Source organism: Aythya ferina (assembly GCF_964211825.1).
Source record: "Aythya ferina genome assembly, chromosome: Z".
NCBI classification, from domain to species: Eukaryota; Metazoa; Chordata; class Aves; order Anseriformes; family Anatidae; genus Aythya; species Aythya ferina.
Genome location: NC_140299.1, coordinates 55586823 through 55614350, shown reverse-complemented (window position 1 = coordinate 55614350; position 27528 = coordinate 55586823). Strand labels below are relative to the sequence as shown.

Genomic DNA, 27528 nt, shown 5'->3' with positions numbered 1-27528 from the left:
TTCCATAATTTGAGGGTTTGGGTGAGCAAGAGAGTCTCTTTATTCATTTGGTATGAATCAGAGTGGTCTTTGCCTCAGCACATCGCCAATAAACCGATGAAACAAACTCCTTTCTGCTGATTAGCTTCTCTCCCTGGCCTGTAGGTGGGTGTGTTTAACAGAAGGAAGGAGTAGGAATGCGCCTGTCAGTCTGTCTTTGCAGCTAATTAGCTCAGCATACAGCAAAGATAAGCAGTCCGGGGAGGTGGACCCTGCGGAGGGTCGTGGGGTTTGAGGCAATGCCTGATTGGGAGACGTGGGGAGATTCCTCAGGAATCCAGCGCATCAATGAGCTGCGGAAAGTTGGTACAGGACTTGCCTGACTCAGGCATGAGGGCAGCGTGTGGCTGCTTTCTGGAAAAGCAGAGCAGAGATGGACAGAACCTTGGAGTCTCTGCAACTTGTAATTGCCCAAGTTCTGCCTCATCGAGACCCTGCCCTGGTTTTTAAAGACTGTAAGTACCAAAGATAATTATTTTATTTCCCTGATAGTGAGTGTATTTAATTCAAATGTCTGTTGTACCCAACAAATTAAGAGAGAGAAGTAATTAACATGCTTGTACATGTATTTGTGTGCATACCACAAACTACCATTATTTTACCTTGCCTATTTGAAGGCAGTGTTGCTGCTTATTTTTTAAGTTTGCATTTCAGAAAACTGATTCACCACTTTTACTTAGGATATTTAATTGCACTCTAGTAACATTGTAAAAACTTTATTGCTTGACAGTTTTGGAAAACTTTATGCCAACTCTCTTTCTGTGGTTAGTTTGTCCTATAAATTACCTTTCTTAACTGTAGTACTGCAAAATATCAAATATTGCAATCTTTGTGTTTACACAGATAAAGTGCAATAGGCTGCTTCTCAAACATAAGATGTTTTCCTGCAAGTATATGGAATGTGATTTCCCTCCCCCCCATATCAGACTTGACTATGGATGCACTTTTTAAACCTGGCCAAAACACTTATTTATTCTCTCTTTCTCTCTCATTTTACAAACTATTCCTTGTGAAATGTTCTGAAGTACCTTTCAATAGAAGGCACATAATAAACTGGCCTGATGCATCCCTTGAAACAGAGTTCAATGCAACTCACATAATGAAAATATGAGTATTTAAATTTGAATTTATGATTTGAGTGGGGCTATGCATGGAAGTGCTATTTAATTAGTAATTTTTTAGAAAATCCATCCACAGATTTCATACAATGGAAAAAACCCTCTTCAACAGATCAAATGAAACAATAGTTAAATTCCATTGTTCTCAGTTTTCTTCACAGATGAATGAGATCTCTTGATCTCGTGCCCCCAAATCCGGTCCTACATAAACAATTCGATTGTAAAATTAGTATTTTGCTGGGTGTCATTTCAGTCTGAATCACTTAGTCAATCATTTAACATGCAAACAATGCTGGAACAATGTTAGATTTTTAGAAGGGAGTTTTATTTATTTATTTATTTAACATTCGCTTCTAATTGTAATCTCCTGTGTGACCTGAGGCACACTGCAGAGACATTTATTTAATCTCCACTTCATTCTTTTGTCAACAGCTCTGTTAGAGTTAATAAAATCAGTCTCATACAGTCAACTGTTGCCTTCTAAACTTGCTGTAAAAGGAATAAAGACTTAAAGACATGGCTAGAGATGGACCTAGGGGAAAAACCCATGTACATCTGCATTAAACAACTCCACTTGCCAGATTCTTATGCTCATAGCCACGCTGAAAAGTCAGAGGCTGACCCAGTAGTTCCCTGGGACTAAGTTGGATTTACTCTTGTAGAAGGATGCTACTCTTGTGTGAATGTAGCATAAGGATCTGTCCCAGAGCTTAAGAGTCTGACATCTGTTTCTCAGGCCACCCTGCAGGAGGTTTTTATGCTGCTGGGTAGGTTTGTATTACTATTGCAGTCTTGGGACCTCGTGGTGCAGTCTGTGAATGTACACACATCACAGGAACAAAGAATTTGATCGGGGTGCAGTGTGGGGGGTGGGCTCGAGGAGAGGGGCATTCCCTTTCATACGTTTCCACTGGTAACCAGTTCCTGCAGGTCTACTGACAAGGCTTTTATTGAAAGTGTATGTACAAGCTGCTTGGACAATGCATTTGTGACCACCCATAGATCTAAGGGAGGGAGGGATGATTAAATAGAAACAAAAGTGTGAGTGGCTTGGAGTAGTTTTGTTTTTTTTTCTACTTTAGATTTTCTGAGGTATGAAAAGAATTTTGAAGGCATTCTAATATAAATTTAACCTGTATAGGCTTGAAGTTGCTGTGAGTGTGTGCCACTAATTCTGACTGGTGACAGACATTCATAGTGCTTTGTCTATAAGTCAGATGAGAATTTACATGCATTCTTTTTATCTTCAGCAAAAAGTCATCTTTAGATCTAGGTGGTGTCCATCTCTGACTTTTAATCAGATTTAAATACAGCAAGCAAGTATTAGACTAGAAAGAACATAGTGTCTCATGTTTCCCCATGGGACCATGTCCACATCTCTTACAAACACATTACTTTCAGACCTTATTGGAAAGAACAAAATAAGAATGAAGTCCATTCAGGATCTACTTTGTTGCAGCAGCATCTACCCTTTTCACAATGTGGTGTGACTCAGTATGTCAACAGGACTGAGTTTTGCTAGGGCAAGATGTCAGAGCAAGTCTGCTCATCACTGCTCAGCACCACATACACTTCATACACTTTTTGTTCCCATTCCAACCAAGGGGTCTTTGCTTGCACTGTCCCAACACTTTGTTCTGTTGGTACTGTCTCCACAGAGGGCTTTCTTCAGCAGCAGCAGGGAGAGACAAGATGTTCAAAAGTCCCTGCCCTCCTGGGTGCAGCTTGCAGGAGCAAATACAGTGAGTGGTGCTGTGCCTGCTGCAGCAGTGCTCCTTCTGGGCTAGCATCTCCCCAGCAGAGGCAGAGATGATGGGATTCAGGAAAGATGTAAGATCATGGCTGGATGCCCTGGCAACAAGACAGCAGGGACAGCAGGGATAGTTTGTTTCTCACAAGTCCTCCCTGCCATGAGAATGCTTCATCCTTATAGTGGTAGGCAATCTCTGGGGGGGGGGAAGGGGGAATTTACCTCAATTTAACAAATTATTCATCTCTCTTTGAAGAGCTGTAATCCATGATTTTTGACAAGATCTTTTCTAAAAAAAAAAAAAAAAAAAAAAAAAAAAAAAAAAAAAGGCCTTCTGTTTTACAGAAGTAAATGGATGTGAGCTAGCCACATTGCTAGTTTTGGAAAAATCTGTTTGCACGTGACGTGTTGAGTGGAGGCAATCCTCAGGTGTGAAATTGCTTTCCCCGATAACTGGCTGTCTGCAGGGAGAAAACAGTGTCTCTGGGCTGCTGTGAAGCAGGCCGGTGGCTGCAAGGGCCCTCATGTCCCCACATGACCACGCAGGCTGGCCCAGGACCCCATCGGGCAGGGATGCGGTGCCCATGGCAGAGAGCAGAGGTCTGAGCAAGGCCCCGTGGTGCAGGCCTGCCACCAGCCCATCGATGGGGGATGGGGAACAGTGGGCTGCAGAGGGGCTGGCAGCTCCAGCAAGAATGGGACAGGCAAAGACATGGAGGAGGAAGGCAAGAAGAAGGAGCCCGGTGCTCAACTCGTGCTACTGCAAGAGTTGTGTTTGCTTTTTGGGGTGTGTGTTTCCCTGAACTGTGCACTGTATGTAGCTTCCATCCCAGGTAACACAGGAATCCTAAAGATAATGCTTTCTACCATGCAGACCTAATTAACCCCAGCACTGGTCTAACCCATATGCTGACCTTATTATGACTTTGTTTTCATATCAAAAAATATTATGGTATCAGGTAGGAGTTACGATATAGCTTGGAAAAAAGCTAAGTACTTCCAGAAAGTTTTTGTAAGCCCTGACTTGAATTCATGGTTCCTCGCTGGATTGCTACTTGGTTGGTTTGTGAACATTTAGCAAAGTGATTTTGCATCAGCTGAACAGCACTGTGTCTCCATTTCTTTTTACTGGTAGCAACAAATTGCACATTTTCCTTTGCATGTTTTACCAGCAAAGATTTCAGGTCAGCAATAGATGGACAGGTTAGACTGTAGAGTTTTTAATAAGAAAGTATGTTAACTTATGAGGATCTGCCCATAATTTTTAGTAGAATCAGCCCAGCTCACTTATCTTCATTTAACATTGAAATAGATTTGTCAGTGGGTACCATACTAGCTCTCTGATGCAAGCTTTTAAATTGAAGTGCACTATAGCCAGAGTAAATCAGTTGCCTTGGAGAAATATTACAAGATTAAAAGTTTTATCAAACAAACAGTGTTTTTCTTTCTAGATTAATGTTATTATTATTATACTATTCCTGTGCAAATCAGTTATACTTCTGATTTTCACAAGAGATTGACCAATTTATAATTCTTTATTGCTATATTCAGATATTGAAATTATACCAAAGTTCTTATCATTTTCCCATGTAATGCTACGTAAGAGTGTAGACCAAGCCAAGCTGTTCAGCAATGATTAACAGTTGTCTTCAGACTATCAGCTTAAAAACACCTGACTTTAGTATGTCTACTCATTCTGTTCCAAGTGATAACCTGCTTACTCAATTCGTAATGCTGCAGGGATTGACTTTTTGCCTCAGTCCAACGGTGGTGTCAGTGAAACCCTCCCAGTCTCCACCCTTCCTTTCCCTAGCTGCCTCTAAATCTGCTGTGACTACAAACATACCAATGGTTCACAAAGCCTACACCGTTCTCTGAGCTGCTTACCTCCAACATCTTCTTCTTTCTTCCTTTACTTGGTAACACGTTCGGAATGGCTCTTGAGGAGGCCATCCAGTTCATTTATTTAATTTTATTTTGTTCTTTTTCCAAATCCTTGAAGTCTAGGAACTGTCAGTCAGTGCTGGATTTAGGTAGTCAGTGCCAATTAAAGATGTTGCTTCTCACAAGTGCAATCTCACCCCACAATCAGATCTTCTTTTCCTGAAACAAGATCTTGCTACTTTTTGTGCTTTTTAAGGGTTTTAGACAGAATCACCTAGCAGCCCACTGCTAGATCAGCTCACTCATATAGCATCCAAATCCATTATGGAGAAGGAAAAATGCCCCTGAAGTCCTCTCAGCACATTGTTGGTGTCCCAGTACATGATACTTGTTAATGTTTTTATATATATTTAACAATATACCTAATTTCATTAGGTTTAGGAAGGGTATGGGGCTTTTTATTTTTGTACATATACATGGAGAACAGAATAGTATAGCATAGGGAACAGAACAGAATAGCATAGGGACCAGAATATCCTAAAAAAATCACTGCTAACATGCTAATATATAACGTAATATATATGATAAATGCATAGTAAGATCATGGGAAAATTAATTGATATTGTCTACTCACATTTGTACCTTTTTTTCCTAAAGCTATTATTTATATGTTTAAAAATATGCAAAATAAATCAAAAGAGAAGCAATAAAACCTTCCCTCAAAACAGCTGGATCCCACTCCAGTTGCTGCCTTTTTTTTTTTTTCTAGAAATTTAAACAGTATCTCTTTGCTAGCCTGAGCCCAATTTAACAGCTTCCCTAAGATGTATGCATTAAGTTACAAGCCTTAATAGGCTGCAGCTGGGGAAGGGTGCACTTGTAACTTATGAACTTTGTTTAAACGATATAGTTTTACTGATTATGTGCCATGGCTTGATTTAAGACATGTAAGGGAACTTTACTAGCCTCTCACTGAAGAATCTTCTTTAATAGATTTCATATTACATATTTCTTTCATTCAAAAAGCTTGTATTTTTCTTCTGCATTCACATATTAAATTAAATCCACGAACGCAGTTAAAAGGACTTTTAGAAACAGCTGTTTTAAGTTTTAAAATGACAAAGTAGGTGGTTATCTTGTGTGTGTGTTCTTTATACTCCACTCTCTCGGCAGTGAGACGTTGTCAAGTATACGACTCCATTCCACTTCAGTGGCAGAGTCACTTGGCTCCCACTCTGATTTGCCCTTCCAGTCTTGGCCAAAACACCCCCCTCCCAGTTGGCTAGCCTCATGTTTATGGCATTGTTTGTTTGCCTTGGTTGAGGTGAATGCCTAGCCAGTATTTTTAGCAGTAATTCACAGAAACCTGGAGCTAATTTTTTTTCTGGCATCAATGCAGTGCAAACTTACTGACATAATCCAAGTTGGAGAGTTCTGTTTCCCACTTAGAATGATATTTAATTTGACTCACTGACTTCCTTGAGCAGAGGCAAGACAGTTGCTACTGAAAGGTGAGAAATTGTCTGGAAAACAATGTTGTGTTATAATAAATGTGTTATCATTTAATCCTCTTTCAAACACAGTTCACATCAAACTGTATTTCTGAACTCTCAAAAGAGCTCAGGGTTCATTTAGGGTAAATGCAGCAGTATAACCCACATATTTGTTGTTCCACAGAACTTGCAGCCTGTCCTACATTCAAAAAAATAAAATAAAAAGTAAAAAATAAAAAGTCCTTAGAGTCTAGGAAAATTTCAAGAACTCTACCAGAATTTGCACCTGGGGACAGCTTCATTTGGTACAATGCTCAGCCCCTGGGCAAGAGGCTTTTCTAGCTGAGTAAAAGGCAAAGTAGAGAAGAAAAATCATCTTCTCACCTCGTAACTAGGCATTACAGCCAGCATCAAATAGACTGTTGTGGAACCATTAATATTCACAGATGGGAGAGTACTAAAGGAGGGTATATGGAATTCTTGCTCTTGAACTTGGTGATGCACGTACTACTATGAAACTCTAACTGAGAAAGATCTGAGGTATAAAGTGGATAAAATATTGTCTGAATGGGGTCTTGGCATTGCCTACAACAAAATCAATACTGTTAACTAATTCAGCAATTGACAGCGTACAAAATAAATTGTTTTAAAGCATGGATGATTTAATCCTGAAGAAAATTGTTTGTCACTGCATACAAATACTATAAGCGTTATCTTAAAAACTCAACCACATCATAGGCATCTTTCAAAATGCAAAAGTCAATTACAAGAATGAGAATGGCCTTTCAAAATGAGATGTAAATTACAGTATTCTGCTGCATTAAACCATGAATCTTGCTGTTTCATTTATGTACTTCTGAAAATTCTCATTGTTTTCCATACTGCATTTTTAGACTTAAAGTCAGTTGGATGCCAAATACTGATATACAACATAGAGATTGAACAACATTCTGCCTGGAATGTTTAGAAATGAAGGCAAACAATGCATGTGATTACAGGAAAAATGAATATTGAGAGATCTTAATACAACATTAGCAATCATCATATTAGCAATCATCATATTAGTAATCATCATATTAGTAATCATTAGTTACTATCTTAGAATAGTAACTTAGTATATTTGATTTGATCATATGTATACATTTTTCACATCTTCCTAAACTACTACAAATACATGTGATACATAATGAAGGAAAAAAAAATAATAGTGGCTGTTAGGCATAAATAAAATCTTTTTTTTTTTTTTTTTTTTTTAGTAGAGAACTGTATTCACACACAGAATTTTTACTAGTTTAGCTGAATTTTTTTTAATTATATATTTGAAATTGATATGCTGTTTTAATTTCATGATGATAAACACACTGATTCAAGCTAAACAGATGAGTAAAATAAATTTAATTAAATCAAAACATAAAGAATTCTTGGGGAAAAAGAAGTTTGAGGCTTTGATATCAGGGCTGCATTCTGTAGTTTAACCTGATGCATCTTCATGTTCATCACTGTTTTGAGGTGCTAGCTTTGGCTAGGATTGAAAAAATCACAGCAAAAACTGCAGTGATAATTTGATGCTGCCACTGCATATATACCACCAAGTATTTCCTGCTACCATCCTCACAGCTAAACCAGGTTTTATGTTTATCCAATTCATTACAAACCCAGGCACCTTTAATTACTTAATTACAGAGATATCCAGCTGCACTGTGGGATAGACACATAGCTTTCATTTGACAGAAATTCTAAACAGAATAAAAATGATGCTGCTCAGCTACTGTTTCTGTGTTAGTCATACATGTATTAGTTTAATCTGTAGCAGCTACTCACTGCTTAGTAGTCCTCTGGTAAAATATTGCTTTATCTGTAATATTTGAGACAGCTTAAAGCATGTTTCAGGATTTCAGGAAAAGAAGGGAAATATATTTCTGCTGGTGTATTGCAGTGAAAGGAGATACCTCTCTATAGCTCTAAAAAGTCTTTTGAATATTAGTTTTCAGAGTGGAAACTTTCAGCCAAGTGAGAGATGCAGGCTGTCCAAATGCTGAATTACCATCGAAAGGACTCATGAACAAGAATGGAAATTAAAACAGAAATTTTACACTCTGAACTCTTAATTTCTGTAAAACTAACAACAGAAGAGAAGCAAGGATCAGACACAGAAATTTAGATCACCTATTGCTACCATTGGTACTAAACAGTTTAAATACCTGTTTCTTTTATAGACCACTATACCAGTATAATTTCCTCTTGGTAAGCAAAAGCATGCATGATATTTATGGGTCGTTTCCCCTCCATCAATGAGGGGCATAGGATACTAAAATCTAGGGACTTGGACTGGACAAAAAATGATCATGCTTGGGATTTCCCTATGCAGCTTTGCCAATTGCATTGTACACCTTCTTAGAAGAATCAGCAGTTTATTACCTACAGAATAATCGATCTCATCATGATGTGGGAGAAATCAAGCTTTATTAAAATTTATTTATTTATTGTTTTACCAAAAGTTGTATCATACAGGCTGAATGACGAGACCAGAAAGAGTACTGTGGGTTACCTACAACACCAAGTTCGTTATTCCTGTGGACTTTGCATTATTGTTTTTAAGGACTGCACTCTTGGACAACAGTTGTTTCAAAAACCAAAGCACTTTATGGAAACATCCTAAATCAGTGATATTCTTAAAGCTGATACTTTCTGTTGCTATCTATTTCAATACCAGTAAAGGACTGAATGTCACCAATACCATTCTCTTACTGAAGCAACAGCTTCTACTGAATTGTCATGTTTAAACTTGGAAATTTTACATTCATGAATTTTATGTTCAAATATTAGTTTTCACTTAAGGGGTTTAAAATTAGATTATTACCCAATATGTGTGTGCATGCTCTGTGGGGCAGAAGGTCTCATTAAAAAAAAAAAAAAAAAAAAAAAAAAAAAACAACAACAACAACAAAACAAAAACAAACAAACAAACAAACAAAAAAAAAACACTCAAATGTTTACATCAGTGAGGTATTCAGCCAGAGACCAGTTTCTGAAGGTGGATTACCATTTGGAGTCTGTACTGGCAGCAGTTTCCCTGGCTAGTAGACCAGTTTTTCTCCCACATTCATTATCATTTAGAAAAGCAGAAGTCAGTTTCTGTGGTTAAGAGTTCCGCAATATTTCAGTTTTTTCTCACAGCTGCACTGCGACAGTGGTTATCCCAACGTGTTTCCTGTTACAAATACAAAATTTATTCAGATAGCTTTCTTCTTTATGGTGAAGCAATATTCCAATGCCATGAGAGTTCTGCAGCTTTAAATGCCCAAAATGCCAGAACTGGTAGGAGCCAACACTGCTGCTGCATCCGTGACACTATCCAGTGGCAGACAGCAGTGTGCTCCAACCACCCTGCCTCGCCTCCTCAGAGCTCAGACCACGCCACCTGCACTTCCTCATGGTTTGAGCACAGCAAGAAGGGAACTGGTGATGACCACACTCTGTGTGTCTGCCCTTGTCATGGCTAAATGCCAGGAAAAGCTGTTGTCTGTGAGAGCAGTGCAGCTGCCAGAAGTCAGGAAACAGGCGGTGACAATATTGGAGCTCACATGGCTCACCCTGCAGCAAACAGAGCAATGCCCTGTCCATAAATTGCATGTGAGATACCACCAGGGTGACACTGTCTCAAAATGGATCACTTCTACATTATTCCACTACTAACAAGGTCAGACGAGATGAAGAAAGAGGAAAATTATACATGTATGAGGAAAATTATCTCTGCCACTGATTCCTGTATGAACTAATACTTGATAGCCTCATGATACTAAACCAGTATCAATACTCTGAAGGATCCATACTGCTGCCTAGGGCTTCCATACTTCCACTGGAAGGTCCAAATTAAGAAATATACTTCTTAACTTCTGAATTTAAATTTTCAAGTGAGAAATGATGAACATCATACACAGCTGTTTGTTTGTTTGTTCGTTTGTTTGTTTTTGCATAGTGTTGTGGTTTAACCTATCAGGCAGCTAAGCACCATGCAGACATTTGCTTACCCTCTTACCCTCCTCCCTCCCTCTGTGGGATGGGGGAGAGAATCAGGAAAAAAAAAAAATAATAATAATAATAATAATAATAATTATGATAAGAGTACTAATACCACTAATGTGTACAAAACAAGTGATGCACAATGCAATTGCTCACCACCTGCTGAACGATGCCCAGCCTATCCCCAAGCAGCTGGTCCCCCACCCCGTCCAGCCACCCCATATTAATTGCCCCGCATGACACCACATGGCATGGGCCCTTTGGCCAGTTTGGGTCAGCTGTCCTTGTCCTGTCCCCTCCCAGCTCTTGCTGCACCCCCAGCCTGCTCACTGGCAGGACAGAATGAGAAGCTGAAAAGTCCTTGGCTTACTGTAAGTACTGCTCTGCAGCAATTAAAACATCAGAGTGGTATCAACATTATTCTCATCCTAAATCCCAAACACAGCAGCATACCAGCTAGTAGGAGGAAAAATATCCTAGCCAAAACCAAGACAATAGACTGGTTTCTATGGCAAGTTCTTAAGGAAAGACTGGTAGCTTTGACAAAGGTAAAATGAAAATGCATTATGGTGCTCTTCCTTCTGCAGTCATTTCCTAGAAAAGTAACTTATCTCTAAGCTACACATGGCTGTGTAAAAGGAGTCTAGATAAACTATACCAAAATTCTTTTTGAGTCCAAGCCAAAAAGTGTTGAGAAAACCCCATCACAGAACGTAAAACGTTGGAGTATTGGCTCAATAGTCATGATGTCAATTGGATTTCTGATTTTCACATTTCTTATTTCACATTAGCCTGCAACTATTATCATCATAATATACAACACCTTTTCCCAGCTACTTCATAAAGTTTTGCATTAAAAGTCAGCTGCTTTCCTTGCATGACCATGTGTTTTTGTTTTTGTTTTTGTTTTGTTTTTTTGAGAATGGACAAAGAGAAATCTGAGTATAACATTTTCTCATGTTTGAAAGTGAGCAGCTCAATGGCTGCTGTGATATCAAAGTTCCAACACATTGACATAATAGTACAATGTTGCTGACCTGCAATTTATGTTCTACAGTAGCCTGTAATCCCAGAAAGTCCAAAACTGCCACAAAATCATATTTTCACACCAGCAGAGACAATCACAGACATTTTATTATCAATAATGATTTACAAATGTATCAAGCTAATATGTCTGCATTTCTTGTGTAACACAGAAAACACTAAGATCAAGGACATGTATGCATCCTACATTCAGCGTTTTCATATCTTTGACAGTGAATGTCGTAGCAATATTGCAGGAGTTCTGGGAAAGCAAACAGAAGCAGAAGGCCATATTCCCAAGTGAAGGCATCATTGTGTATGAATCAGTGAGCTCCCTGGGCCCACCATTTGTGAGCTATGTTACCTTGCCGGGAGGAAGTTGCTTTGGTAACTTTCAGGTAAGTATCAGCTTCCAATCTTTGCCAGGGGAATTTTATCTATTTATTTATATATTCATTCATGAAAATTGTTTTGCCATAAAAGATACAGGACAACTACTTATGTAACAATGAATTCCACACTTGACTTTTCCAATATCATTCTGTCCCAGCCCTCACCAATTTGAGAGACAAGGTACCTGAAAGAAAACAACACAGAGTTCTAGGAATTAATTTAGTATGGAATGATTTTACCAGTCTTGTCTCTGGTTTCCAGTCATATCTACAATGAAGTGAAACATTATGAGTAACTCAACCATTTCTGTCAGTTGAATCTAAGACCAAGGTGCCTGTAGTTTCTTTACTTCAGAAAACAGTAATATCTTTTATGGTGGAGAAATAGCTTAGTATTTTATTTTATTTTATTTTATTTTATTTTATTTTATTTTATTTTATTTTATTTTATTTTATTTTATTTTATTTTATTTTATTTTATTTTATTTTATTTTATTTTATTATTAAATGGGAAGGTATTTCTCAACATATTGTAATATGCAGCATCCAACCCATGCTAAAGCTGTGCTAAAATATACAGAACAGGGTTCAAAACTAACCAGATACCGATCAAATTCCAATTTCAGTGAAATAACAATTGCAGCTAAATTTGACACCTTCAGTCTCCAGGAGGAGGAAGGTTGTCTTGTAAAACACTCTATCCTCTACCTTCCTTTCAGTAGATAACAATAGCTTAAACTTTCCCTCCATCAGTATTGACACTATGAAACACCTACTTACTATGCAGGAATTAGGCCTGCACAGAAGGTCTCACAATAGCAGTTGAAGAACAATCTTCAACAAACAATTATTGGACACAGGATTAGCATTCTTCCAGAATATCAGTTGCAATTTTAGTAAACGAGCTCTGCTTTAGTAAACCAAGCTCTGCTTTTTCACTAGGAAATAATAGCCTTTTCATGGACTCTTCTGAACATTCCAGGCCTATTTTTCCTAATGATTCAGCCCTCACTATGAAATTGTTGGAAGTACATTTCAGAGTTGCTCCTAGAACTTCCTGAATACCAAACATTTCAGGAACATGTGATGACACCAAAGCAAGATAATTTTGACATTATAGTCTTTAAACTGTGATGTAAGAAAGGAAAACAGCATTTTTTTTTTCGATTTTGCTCTTTGCTAAAATCTTACTCTGCCTTCTGTGTCATTGACTTTTTACATATTTTGCCAAGCTTTTATCAAGACCTGCTCCCTCCTTTTTTCTTTTTCTTTCTTTTTTTCCTTAAAAAATATATATAAATAAAATAAAATTGAATATGTTCCCTGTGCATTATAAAATGCTGAATCAGGTATTTCTGTTATATAGCTGCACTGTTACATTCAGCCAGGAATACACTTCAGAAGCATCTGACTGATAAAGAAGCTGAGGCAAGCCAGCTTGACAGTGCAGTTCCCGTGATAATCTATTGCAGACGGACATTAAGAGATTGGTCCTATTCATGCGTTCAGGAAAAAAAAAATATATATATAAAATATATATAATTTTATATATATAATATATTTATATAATTAGTAATTAAAATATTTTTATACATATATATATATAATTAATATATAATATATGAAGCATACAGAGGGGTCTCACTGAAAATGTCTCAAAAAAGACATGTGCTGAATAGGTTTAGAACAAGTTAGTAATGAATTGCCAATATCTTACTTTAGAGGTATAATGTATTTCAGTGTCCAGCTCACTTAAAAGCTACTGTAATTATATTTACGACACCACTAAATAATGGTAAGCAACACAATGCAGGACAAAATACAAATGTCCCTGCTTAAGTCTTGTTTCAAATAATCCTTGAAATAATAATGTTCTGAATCCTTATCCCAAATCCTTATCTTGCCTAAAGACAAGCAGATATGTATTACATTATATACTTCATGGTACTTCACAGTCAAAAAAAATTGTTCATTTGCTTAGATCTTTTAAAGATTTACTCTCCCATTTTTGTTCTGAGTACTTAATATCAGGAATCAGATACCACGACTAACTCTGAAAACTGCAATAATTTTCACTTATGACAAAGGGACCAACATAAGGCCCATCTAATCGGCCTCTGGCTCCCCTCTTTCTGAACTCAGGCATCAAGCTGCTCATGGTTTTAGCATATGTTTTTGTTTTTAATACCAAAGGGAAATATGCTGAATATTTTGACTTTATAAATGCAGTGAAAAGGGTTTGAAAGTCAAGCCTAGCTTTCATCTTTGCAAGTGAGATCATCTACAGCAATGAATTCTTTTGAACAATGGGTTTGTAGCTCACCAAGGATAGAAGCACTAAACGTTCCCTGAACTGACCATTCAAATATCAAATTATTGTTTTCTCATGTACTTGCTGGCATTTCCCTGCTACTATTAATCAAAATTAGCTTTAGAAGGAAAGATTATATCTTTTATTAGACTAGGAAATATGGTTGAGAACAAAAAGTAAAAATTACAAGATTTTGAGTGCATTAGCACTTTTTTGAATCTGAAGGACTTGAGTACACGCAGGTGTATGCAACTAAAATCTCATCCTTTTTTTTTCCATTTTAATGGAAGTTTAACTGATTAAATAGGTCACTAACTAGTGAATATTCCCTCAATTACATCCATAGATTTTTCTCACAACAATATTAATACTACCAAAAGTACTACAAGTTTAAAGTAGAACTACAAGCACTACTTTCACTAAAAGTAAAAAGTACACAAGCTTCAAAATATATGTAATGGGAATAGTCATTGGTGACATTCACGGTGGTACTTTCAACCCTTAATCAACAACTTGTGGTGTGAAGAAAATGGTCATAGCTAAATACAGTTTAGGAGATGTAGAATTAACATCCCAGACAGATATTTGAGACAACATATTATTCTTTAACTTGAATATTGTTTTGAGCTTCCTACGGAGTATAACAAAAGTCTCTGTGACAGTGTCACATTTTTCAGCTTCACAACCAGAAGGCTAAGAAAGTCACCTTTTATTTAACTATGTCTTAAAGAAAATCCAAGGCTGTATTATCTTCTCAAATACTAACTCTTCAACAAGATGTATTATGCATACCTCTGCATTATTTTAAATTTGCTTGTCTACTTTTGCCACAACATAAATAGTTTTGCAATGAAACTAGAATATCAGTCTGGAACACGGCTTCCTATGTCTTCATCAGTACAAAGGGAAAAAAAAAAGGGCAATAAAAAGGCCAGGTAAATCCATAAAGCTCCAGTGCTCTCCTTCCCCCCCCAGCTCCAGGTTACAAGTTTTTTTTGTTTTGTTTTGTTTTGTTTTGTTTTGTTTTCCTGAAATTTACCTTCATAAGGGTACGACTAAGAAAATAAATAAATAAATAAAAATTAAAAATAATAATAAAAAACACCTTTTCGTGCAGTGATGTCAATAGTTAAGGTCTCAGTTCAATTCTTATTAAGGGATTTAACAAGGGCCAGAAAACAGCCATTTAAAATCAATGAGTACTGTCTCCCTGATCTTAAAGGTTTGAATAATTCAGTAGATGTTTCAATGTTTTTTTCATGTGTATAAATAAGACAGCCAATATGGGGCATGAGGAAACAGATAGCATAAATAGTGTAGTGTTTGTTGCCAGTATTGCCTGCAGTCAGCAAGGACCAATTAGGCTCTCTCACTGTGCAGCAATACACATTTGATGCTTGTTACAACTTGTTGTCCAAAAGAATTACATGAGGCACAAGTCAAGGTGAGGCTAGTGTCTAAACTCTGACACCACAGCACTACAAACGGACAAGGAAAATGTTAGTTTTCCTAAAGTGGCTGGCTCATATTGACGATTGGGTAAAGAGGCCTTGAAACCTTCCCTCACTGCTGCCATAACAGTGCCAGCAGATACTTGTGTGGGCTTTCAGCTGCCTCAACTATCAAGCTGTCCAAGATGGCTGAAGTAGTATTTCGGAGCTGCAGCAGTTCCTGTCCTGGATGTCAGGCTTAGGAAAGACAGTAGCAGAGCAGGAGGGACTTCCTTTTTGCCACTAAGGACAAGCAGGACTCCTTTTATTCATCCAGGTGGACACAGCTGGATAGCCAGCCCCTAGAAACATAGGGAGTCACTAGAAAGACTATTGAAGTCTTTCTAGTAGGTAGTCTTTCTGAAGGTAGGAAACTTCACAGAGGGCAGGGGAAGTCTTCTGGGTCTGAAACATTAGGCCTAATGTTTTGGTCTAAATGATTGCTTCACACACTTTATTGTACAATGTCAGTTTTTTAACCTCCCTTTACAGGCCTTTTCCTCTTTTCTCTGGAATGGTTGAGGTTGGAAGGGACCGTCTGATCCAACTTCTGATCAAGAAGGCCCACCAAGAGCAGGTTTCCCAGGACCATGTCCAGGCAACTTTTGAATATCTCTGTACCTGTCTGGGAAACCTATGCCAGTACTTGGAAACCTGCACGGTTGAGAAGTGCTTGTGTTCCAGACTGTGACCACTACCTCTTGTCCTGGTGCTGGGCACCACTGACAAGAGCCTGGCTCTGTCTTCTTTACACCCTCCCACCACCTTCCCACTGAGCCTCATCTTCTCCAGACTGAGCAGTCCCCAAACTAGTTTCACTGGTTACAGGGATGATGCTTCAGTGTTTCATGTCCTGGCAGGCACCCAACAGGAGAGGAGACAGCCAGGAGGTACCTGGTTTTGACTGTGATCCTCTAGGGTGATTTCAGGTCTTGCTGTAACTGGCAGCAGGAGGCAGGTTTTATCACGGTGCCCCGGCACAGCAGCAGTCTGCATGGAGCTGTCATGGGATTAGACAAAGCCAGAGCTGACTTGTGCACCTTGCATGTGCTCACATTGCAGGGGGTAACTGACCAGCAAAAGTGCATTTTACATACACAGAGTTTGGCCAGTAGCATTCATGCTTACAGCACCATGGCATATGGGAGGTAAACTTGCTGTTTAAGACAGATAGCGATTATCCAAGTAGAAACAGGTTATAATGAAACATTCATGCTTTTTGAATATACTCACCTACTGAGAACAAAACTATCATCTTTAAGCTAAATGTTACTTTCCTTGTTTCTGCTTTTCAGAAGCACTGTGATGTACCTGCTTCATTGTGTCTTGCTCATGGCCAGCCGTATTAGCCCTGTCAACGTCATCTTTTCCCTGTGGGGACCAAGGCTAAGGCTTCTTTATCCCTTTTCAGCTGCAAATATCAAAAGTCCCTAAAAACAGCATGTTAAGAGTGGGCATGACTATCAGTATTTCAGTATGTGTTACACCGTAACATTATAGAAGAAATGTCCCCTACCCTATCTTTCCTGGAGGCTGAAGCTCCTGAAGAGCTAGACCACTGGTATGGCTGGCTGTGAGATCTTTGCTGCGTTTTCCACCACAGCTTTAGCTTTGGATAATGCAACACTTCTTTGTAAAACTGAGCCAAAGAGTCACTGAAATCTTTGCCCTCTGAGAAAATATGTTAAGATTTTACCATTTTATTCCCCAGCAAAAATGAGCTCTAATCAGTTTCATCCTTTTAGGACTGAGAAGATAATATATAAATTAAAGGAAAAAAAAAATCACAGAGAAATGTCATATGTCATCACTTTAAAGTATAATCTCCATTTTTGTATTCGTTCTTATATATCCCATTAAATTTAGTAAATTTTAATTTTTTTTTCTTTTTTTTTTCTTTTTTTTTTTTTTTCTTTTTTTCTCTTCTTACAGATTTGTAAATCTCTTGATCTCTCAAGACTTACCATTTGCCTATAAATATATGCAGACTGCTCTGCTGGTCTTACTTAAAAGTGAATAGTATTCTTTTATCTGTCATTTTACTAGTTTTCATCTGCACAAAGATGGTTTTATTTCCAAATTTTTTGGCTTGGTTTGTATTATAACATTTATTATTGAAATCACATAAATCCAAGTTCTGTTCTCAGATTTTTGTAAAAAAGAGTCATGTGCAACCTGCAAGAGAATCTTTAAGCATAATGAAAGAAAAATACAGTGATGAAAGACTTGACCTGGGCATCTTCAAACAGCTATAAAAGCATTAGATATTTTGCACATTCAAGGAGACAGCAGCTTCTGAGACAGCATGATAGAAATAAAATAAAATAAAATAAAATAAAATAAAATAAAATAAAATAAAATAAAATAAAATAAAATAAAATAAAATAAAATAAAATAAAATAAAACAAAACTCAATTTCCTTCTAGAAATCAAATTTTTGTGAACAAACTTGCAAAAAATATTATTTTAAATGGGAGGTTAAATTGGTTTTCTTTAAAATTAAAAATATATATATATTTTGCCCTAAAATAGAGCAAGCATTTTAAACTTTACCGTTCAGAGTATTACACTTCTATTTTCACTGCATATAATACAATTAGCAGTTTGTTTGATGGAAACCAGTTATTACATCATAATTAGAAGCCTCCCAGTAGTAAGGGAATACCATGCATTCACACCATTTATTAATGTGGATAGAAGCAATCCAGCAGAATTAAAGGAGAAGTGTTAGCTACTGAATATGTTAAGGCCTGGAGGAATAAATAAATAATAATAATAATAAAAAGCTTGTAGAAGAATCTGTGAGTATTGTTGTAACTGAACACAAAAGAGTATGCAGTTTATCATTTCAAGTATTGCAAATGAAAATGGATAATTAGTTGATGTATTAATTAAAGTAAGATAAAATCTCCAAGTACAGCACAGCTTGCCAGCCATGAAGAAAGTTAAACACTGGAATTGTAAAGGTGTTAATCAGCGTTTCTTGCCATCTGAAATACATTCAGGTATTTTTTAAAGATTGCCTTTCTTCATGTCTAACAAAAATCTAATCAGCACATCTTTACAAAGATGGCTTTGGTCTTGATAACCATGGCAGGTTCTGATTTCCCCTGTTCTTTGAGTCCATTCATAATATAGTAGAGGAACACAATCATACATTGACTTAATTATACCATAATACTTCATTTCTATATTAAGACAATTGAAATCAAATGTCAATTAGTTGTTTTGAAATACCAGGAAATTGTGTTATAATTATTATTATTACAGCAAAATATATTTTTCTCACCCCATTCCCAAATGAATTATTGTGTATACATGCAGCTGGTGGGGTGGAGAGGCAGCAGCTGGAAGAATGGACAAATCAGATATTGAGAGTGACTGCTTTTCATTGCAGCATCAGAGAAGGGCCCTGTCTGGGACTGATTCACCAGCCAGGACAGAGCAGTAACTTAAAACAGTACAGAACATCTGCACTCTGCTCTCCATCTTGAGTGCTTTAATTGCATGTTCAGGTCTATAGTGTTTCCCAGATTTGAGATTCCAGAAAAGTTTCACCCTTTGGTCAGGTTAACATAAATCTTTGAAGGCTTTTTTAAGTCTGCCTGAAAGCCCGGGGTGCAGTTTCATATGGATTTAGTTCACATAATCCATTCCCTGTAGTTGCTGAGACTCAGGCATTTTTGGTACTTTGGTTTTTACTTTTCTGTATCCGTGGACACAATTCAGTCTTGTAAAAGCTGTGACATAATTAAAGACTTGGGCTTGATGTAGGGTGTGTGGGAGAGTCCTGGTGACACATGTAATACAAGAGGTTGGGCAGGATGAAGTGGGGACGTCTTCTGACTTAAGACTCCACAAAACTAGCAGTGTGACGCTTTGTCCAGGTCACCCCACAGAGTTCATGTTTAAGAATTTCCCCTACCTCCTAAGTGAAAAAACCCTAAACTTATTAAAATTATGAATGCATTGTTTGCTTGTTGAAAAAACTAAGAATTGTTCATAACTTATTACAAAAACAAAGAAATTTAACATGAGCTGGAGTTCTGAAGATTAGACTTACATGTAATTAGCGAGTAGCCCCCTGTAAGCTGTGCAAGGACAGCATCTACTATCAGCTGGTAGCACAAGCAACTGCCAGCTTAAGCAGCTCTGCAGCAAGGTGGAGTGAACAACAGTGGGTGACAACCTTGTTTCAAGTTGTCCTTTGCAGTGATCAAACCTCCTGAAAATTCCTGACAGTATATTTGGTTTAAAAGAAACGAAGCACAGAACCAGCAAGAAATTCAGTGTCATTCTACTTTACGGATGGCAAATCAGACCCTTGTTTTGAAGGAAAACATAATAAAATAAAATAAAATAAAATAAAATAAAATAAAATAAAATAAAATAAAATAAAATAAAATAAAATAAAATAAAATAAAATAAAATAAAATAAAATAAAATAAAATAAAATACATTTTCACTGGAACATTTTTTATTTTTTGAATTTTATTTCATTCCCAACTTGGCTGTTGCTAGAAAGTTTGATAAGCAGTAAATTAATGCAATAACTATTTCAATAACTATTTGAAAATTCAATTAAATGCTTACCAAAATTATAGAATTTTATAAAATGCTTTTTTACTTAATCCAATAAATTTTATGAAAACTTGTTATAAAGGTCTTTTCTGGTTGAAGTATTGATTTTCAGAAGTCAGATTTTGTGAGAAAAGCAATTAATAAATAATAGAATATAATATAAACCTTTTTTATTATTATTTATTTATCTTTGTGGTATTGAAAGGCAAAAAAACACACATAAATGCGATGGGAAATACAGGTTTCACCTGAGATCTGCAAAATTATTCATGTGCTTTTTCAGAGCTGCTTAAGCAGAGCAGAAGCAAGGCGAGATGCTGCAAAAGTGGCTCTCATCAACTCTCTCTTCAACGAACTTCCCTGTCGCAGGATCACAAAGGAATTCATCATAGAAAGTGTTCGGGAGGCTGTTTCCTCAACCAGTGTAAGTACAAAACAAAACAAAACAAAACAAAAAAATAAATCAGGGGAGAAAAAGTTATTGGACATATGTATGATCCTGCAGATCATCAAATCAAAGCTTCACGTAGCCTACTTCTCCTCTACCATTGACCAACAGGTAGCACGTGTGAACAATGTTAATGAATGAAATATACATGATTATTATTCTCCAAAACTAGTGGATTTTTCACCAGCCAACAAATAAGCTTTTAGTGATTTTTATTCACCTTTATGGTAGTAAAGATTGTCCAAGTCAATTTTATGTTTAATATACTGGTATTAAAACATCATTTTTGAAAAGCTGTTTTAGTCCTCAAAGTCTGATCATGATTTGTTTTCTCTAGTATGCCTAGATAAAATATTTGCAGTTCAGAACACTACAATGTAGCAAATATCACCTGAGAGTATTAGAAATCTTTTAAAATGAAAATACTGATTTGCTAAAAGGCATGTATCATAGATTAAGGAAAGATTAACTGAATTTCCTTGTGTTGGCAGAAGTCATTTCTGCTAATAAGTGTGGAAATGATATTTAAAATTTTAGAAACATCACTATTGTATTTTGTGACATGATCTGTGGTGTTCACCTTCTGAGCAGAAAGTGCTGTAGTCCCTCATGAGATGTATTTGGGGAATGATGTAGAAACAGATGAGTGTAAGGAGGTCTGGTCTGTATCTGTTTTACAGATGAAAGAATGGTTTTCTTTTCCAGTATTGTGAATTTTATACATTTTAGAGGGACAAAAATCCATAAAAGTTAGGAAAAATAGAGCATGATTTATTTGCGTATGCAATTTAAAGGGAGTTTTGATTCAAGTAATTTATCATTTTTTTATGGAAATTTTTGAGGTAAAAGGTTATATGCTTCACAGAGTTCTGCTTGGATTTCCTTAGGGATATTTAAAAGCCAGCATAAATATTGCAGCAGTGGTGTGTTAACGCTACAGCATCCAAAAGCCATAAATTTACTTGCAGTTCAGTGGAACCATATTGGGTAGAAATCTGTTTAACTTTCTGAAGTTGCCATTGAACACCTGGGGTTATGCAAAGGAATCCGTCCAAAATTATCTCATTCCTTTTTCTAGGTTTTTCCCTGCAAAAGAGAGGAGAGAGAGTGAATTTAAGTGAAACTCAGCCCCTTGCTCTACCTGGCTAATTTACGCAGCTTTTGAATTCTACTGAAAAATTAAATGTAGAACTATGGACCATGTCATCATTCTTCATCAATATGGTCATAGAGATACTTTATTAAATGTACTCATTCTATAGACTTACATTATGAGATGCGAGACCTACTCAGCATTTGGGTACTAGTAATAAGAATTTCTTAAATGCCTGAAACTAGAAAGAACTGATTTAACTGAAGGGGCATTTTATTGATTCACCTCAAACAGTTATTCTTAGGTATAGATGGATGAGCAACAGTACCACAGAGATTAGTAAATCCTAGAGCCAGGAGATGGCTCTCCTATCAACAGAGCACTGGGACTGCAAAGATGAGTTAAAGGGCAGCAGGGCATTAACATAAGAATATAATGTACTGCTGAGCCACCAGTCACTGTCAGTTTATTTCAGAAGCGCTCAGGAGGGATGCTGCTTTGGTTTATAAGAAAACCAAGAATGGCTTCAAAAATCTAGACCCTCATTATAGTCCCATTACAGTCAATTTATGTTAGAGCTGTCAAAGCAAGAGAGTATTTTATCTTTTTGACTAAGGAGGGAAAAACAAGTCTGGACAGAACAATAACAAATTGTTTCCCTTTGTTTTCTGCATCTCCTCCTTCCCCAGTCTTGTATTTCCTTCTGTCTTTACACCTGGTATAGGCCTTTTTAAGAGCTCCAGGATGATCAGCTACCTCACCTATACAATTTTTCTTTCTGTAGAGAAATTAAAACTTCCTAGTAGCCTTTTTTCTCCCAAAATTATGTCTTCTTTACAATAATGCCATCTTTTCTAGGGAGGTAGAAATAATCAGACTAGTGGCATCCTGGCTAGATAGAAGGAAAAGAACTCTTGAGCAGGTAGAGTGAAAATCACACCCACAAGGAAGGGCACATCAGATAAACATATATATGATATATACATATACATATACATATACATATACATATACATATACATATACATATACATATACATATACAATATATATATATATATACATACATATATATATATAATATATATGGTTTACATATATCAGCAGAAAAAATATTTAAGGAACAGTAGAAGCTGCATGGGAGGCTAGCTAGGAAAGCCTCTGGAATGCTAAATGCATACTGCAAAGTAAATATTAAAGCATTTCTGGTTAATCTCACAACTCCTTTCCTCCTACCAGTGACCAACAGGTCATTAGGCACTTTAGCACTCTGATTTGCTGTCACTCTGGGAAGACCCAGAAACACATAAAGGCATTGAAATCTCCAATGCTAAATTTGTCAGCGTTTAAGGAGAAAGAAAACAGGGCCTACCAGTTGCTAGGGTCATTTCACAGTAATCAGATGGTACACAAAACACTAGTGAAAATAATAACATCCAAGGTAACTATGATTTACAAAAACAGATTCCCAAACTGTTTGCTGGGGAAAGGAAAGGAAGGGGCATTAAGAATGTCTCAGGATTGCAGTAATAAAACATGTTAACTATGATATAAAATAAATACTATATATAACTATAAAATAAACTATAAATACTTATATATATATAATTTATATTTTATAAATAAAATATAAAAGCAGCTAACTATAAGTTAAAACATAACTATAAAATATGCATCACTTCAAAAAGCAACCACTTGCCTTCTAACCACATTCTCTTGTTTCTTCCCTCAGGGTAACCTAAAGGATGCTGATGACCCCAGCACTAGTATTGGAGCCTATCATTACATGCTAGAGTCAAACATTGGAAAGACAATGCTGGAATTTCAGGTATCAGAATAACAGTGAGGCTTCTGCATCATTCACAGCTGAATGAAGCAACTTAATTTCATTACTAATATCTAACAGAATGATAAAATGCCCTCCTTTATTCCACATCCCAATGAAAAACATGAAGATAAATCTAAATAACTTGAGAAAATACTCTGAACACTATCCTTATACTGGACTGGTGCATTCTAGTGAGAGAGCACCTGACTTCCTGCACTGGACATGGGTGAATAAATTGTCACACAGTGCCTGATGTAACATCTAAGTGCAAATATTCTTGTAATTCTGGTCATTTCAATGGAATGTTGACCACTTCTAATACTCTGTCAGAGCCTTTTCAAAATTTTACACCAACTGAAAAAACTTTTCAGGTTTGAAAAAACACTTCAGAAAAGACAATCAAGACAATATCAAAATATCAATATCTAATATCAAGACAATAACAAAATCTCCAGTTGCTTTTTTGCAACTTTCTAAATTAACCAAACTGTACATAAAACCTCCATCCACAAACAGTTATTTCACATAGGTGCCAGTGTAGGTACATATTTCTGGGTTTGCTTTTCCTCCATTTGATGAAGTATGAATTGTGGTGATGTCATATAAACCTTAAACAGCCTGCAGTATACTGTAAAGTTTTGCTTGAGGTTAACAAATAACACAAGTTAACTGGAAATAGGTGCTATGTTGTGGGGGCCATTCTGCAGCACCTTACTGCTGCAAGCAAGACACAGCCACACACATATTTCAAATGAGTGGAGAGTGGGAGCAAATTTGGGAAAATAGTATGAATATTCCTAGAGCGTGCCCATTATGAATTGCATTTTTCCAGAAGCCTCTGCATTCTGGCTGAGTTATAAGTAACATCTCATTATGTCATATCTAACCCAGAGTGAAAAATGTCATCAAAGGAAAAGCTGCCCTATTTATTTAATATCATAAATAATGATACTGCGGTGGAAGTGCAAGTGGAAGAAGGAGAGTTGCTGTGGATTAAGTTACATCCTTAAGATGTCCAATCTTACCCCTTCGCCTGTTCCCAAGATGCACTTCATGCAGGGATGGAAGCCAACAGGAGATATAACTTTAAAAAATCAGGCCTTGAGAAAGAACACACTCAAAACGCAACAACATTTAAAGGAGTAAGATGCTGTGGCCTACAAGAAGAGAGTTTTGTGAAAGAAAATATGTTTATAAATCCAAATCCAAAGTTATCCTAATTAAAATTGAGAGTCTTTTCCTCACCACTTTGATAAGTATGACAAAAAGATCTGAGTGACTCATGGTGAGTGACTCATGGTGAATGGAGTTAAATCCATTTGGAGGCCAGTCACTATTGGTGTCTCCCAAGGTTCAGTAGTGGTGTCAGTGCTCTTCGATACCTTTATCAATGATCTGGATGAGGGGATCCAGTGCACCCTCAGTAATTTTGCAGATGACACCACATCACAATGAAGGTTAGGAAGTAGGTAATTTAAAGCTCTAAATACCACTACTGACTACACTAAGCAACACTACGACTACACACAAGGTTGTAGTGGTCACCTAAAAGTGAGTAAAAGCTTCTTTGTAGATCAATCTTAAACCTATATTGCTTAGCATATGATTATGTGTGGCCACTGTGCATGCCTGCAAGTAATTGCATTCCTGGAAACCTCACAAGTTTCACAGCAGGCCCCTGAATGTATACAGTTGTTTAAAGCTTCCAATGTGGAAAGAGGAGGTGTCTCCCTTTTTGATTCAGGATCCTCAGGGAGGACCTTCCTTTGCATGTGCACTGCCGCATGCTTGGCAGTCAAGTTTTTTAATTGATGGCACATCCCACAATATGTGTGAAAACATAACAGCCTACTCAGACAAAGGAGATCTAAACCCCCAAAGACTTAACTGTCTTGGAGATAAATCCCTCAGTTTTACATATTTACATCCCCCACCGCCACCACCAAATTTGTTTTTTCAGTGCTGAGCTGTGCTGCCTGTTTGATTCCTCCACAGGCCTGGGAGGATAGCATAAGACTTTGTAGCATGGTTTAGTGGTGGACTTGTCAGTACGGGGTTAAAGCTTGGACTAGATGATCTTGGAGGTCTTTTCCAACCTGAATGACTCTATGATTCCATGATTTTTAGTACTCTACTTGCATCAAAAGAAGAAATTCTAGTTTTCAGCTCCCTGGCTATAAGACTTTCATTATAACTTCTAATGGGATTTTGGATTTTGTTCCTTTATATCATCATCTTTAAATACCAAATCTTCTCTGTTTCTTCTTTCTCTGAAGTAAAAAGGTATGTTTTTTGAAAATTTAATCCATAATCAGTATGCTCCCATTTTGCAGGAGCTGATGATTGTCTTTCAGCTTCTGCATTGGAATGGAAGCCTTAAAGCACTACGTGAAACAAAGTGCTCCCGGCAGGTACGACATAACTAGCTTCTAAAAGTTGGCTGTGTGAGTGGGTAACTACCTGAGGTTAAAATATGTAAATATATATATTTTTTGAAGTTCTGAATTAATGTATTTTTACTTTATTTTGATATAAACAGGACTTCAGACAAAGCTAAATTTTAAAATGTATTTATGTCTTCTGTATTTGTCCCTTGCTATCACTTCAAGAAGCCATAGGCTATTTCTCAGTTTTATCTATCAAGAGACAGGCTGAAAATTCACTTGAGAAAAACTGTTACCCCAGCATGGTTTGATATCTATTTTTGTGAAAACTTTGGGAAATGCATTAGATTGAAAATTTTCAAGACATTTTTTAACTTATGAAATTAAGTTTTGTTCTGTATTGCAATCTACAGAAAAAAAGTATGTATTCTGAGTTTTCCAAAGGGGAGAAAATTACTTTTAGCATTTAAAAAGTTACCTTCCTTCAAGAAATGTCATCATAGGCAAATTTAGTTCCATCCTGACATTTAAGTCTCTTATAAAGAAATTTAATATTTGATGGATGTTTTATTCCCTTTTAGTTATCAGCTTATGAAAGATGTATAGAATGTTACAAAAGGATTGCTGTGTAATTTTTGTCCAGAGCTGAATTGTTCTTGAGGAAACTGTTGGGGAAAATAGAATAAGAATAAGAATAAGAATAAGAATAAGAATAAGAATAAGAATAAGAATAAGAATAAGAATAAGAATAAGAATAAGAATAAGAATAAGAATAAGAATAAGAATAAGAATAAGAATAAGAATAATTTGTAACTGACTTCCATATCTGTTGTCATTTTCCTGAATAATAGGAAGTAATTTCCTACTACTCCCAGTATTCCTTGGATGAAAAGATGAGAAGTCACATGGCCCTGGACTGGATTATGAAGGAGCAAGAATCTCCAGGAATTATTTCCCAAGAGCTGCAAGTGGCTCTTAGGGAACTGGAGGAAGTCAGGAAAGCTGGGCAAGAACTGAGGTTCTACAAAGAAAAGAAAGAAATACTGAGCTTAGCACTGAGTCAGATCTACAGTGATCAGGTTACCACTTCTTCATGGGACGATCAGATGAGCTTGGCCCTACATGGCTATCAGTAACCTTGAAGAAGGTGTTTGACCTCAAACTGTAACATATTTGTCTAGGTTGAAAATATCCCATATGTAAATTGGTAACATTCTTTCCCATGGATGTTTTAATTTCTGTATCTAAAAGCACTGATGTCCTTTTTGTTTCATTTCTACTTGGTGGATAGAAATATTCTTCAGGTCAAACCAAAGCTACCATGAATATTTTATGTAGTACTGGTACTAAGATATATATAAACATAAATGGAGACAAACCACAGAAAACTTTTATGGTACTGTGGATATTGAACTTGATATGGTACTCTGGATTTGGAGTTCTGCAAAAAGGCTCTACATTTTCCTCGCTGAAGATGTAAAAATTGTTGTCAGAAACCTACAGACTGTTAGCAATAAAAGACAAAAAGGGCAGTTTAGGCACTGGTACATTTTTACTCTCAGACTCCTTCACAGCATCTGTGTGTCCTCTTGGCAGTTCATTTATTCTGTTTATTCAAGGGTAGCAAGAATCTTCCAAGCAAAAAATAATAATAAAAGTTGCACACAGCTA

At 36.7% G+C, this 27528-nt stretch overlaps 1 protein-coding gene and 1 long non-coding RNA gene across 5 annotated transcripts; one reads left to right on the top strand and one right to left on the bottom strand.

The window, feature by feature from the left end:
- The first annotated feature begins 200 nt into the window (after positions 1-200).
- Positions 201-27528, top strand: LIX1 (limb and CNS expressed 1). 4 transcript variants are annotated; one of them, XM_084505330.1, is made up of 7 exons: positions 234-494; positions 2816-3092; positions 11565-11728; positions 20388-20528; positions 23378-23473; positions 25807-25884; positions 26709-27528. In XM_084505330.1, exons 2-7 carry the CDS (start codon positions 2996-2998, stop codon positions 26991-26993), a joined length of 861 nt encoding a protein of 286 aa, XP_084361456.1. In that variant the 5' UTR covers positions 234-494; positions 2816-2995; the 3' UTR covers positions 26994-27528. The 4 variants fall into 4 exon arrangements, with proteins under 4 accessions (XP_084361457.1, XP_084361459.1, XP_084361458.1 ...); XM_084505331.1 differs by lacking the exon at positions 2816-3092 and having other exon boundaries at positions 201-494; XM_084505332.1 differs by lacking the exon at positions 2816-3092 and having other exon boundaries at positions 211-494; positions 11504-11728.
- LOC311427766 lies at positions 2453-10839 on the bottom strand. The gene is made up of 5 exons (XR_014687540.1): positions 10761-10839; positions 9328-9495; positions 6202-6314; positions 4795-5010; positions 2453-3008 (listed from the first exon to the last, which is right to left on the bottom strand). It is a non-coding gene; the product is annotated as an uncharacterized lncRNA (long non-coding RNA).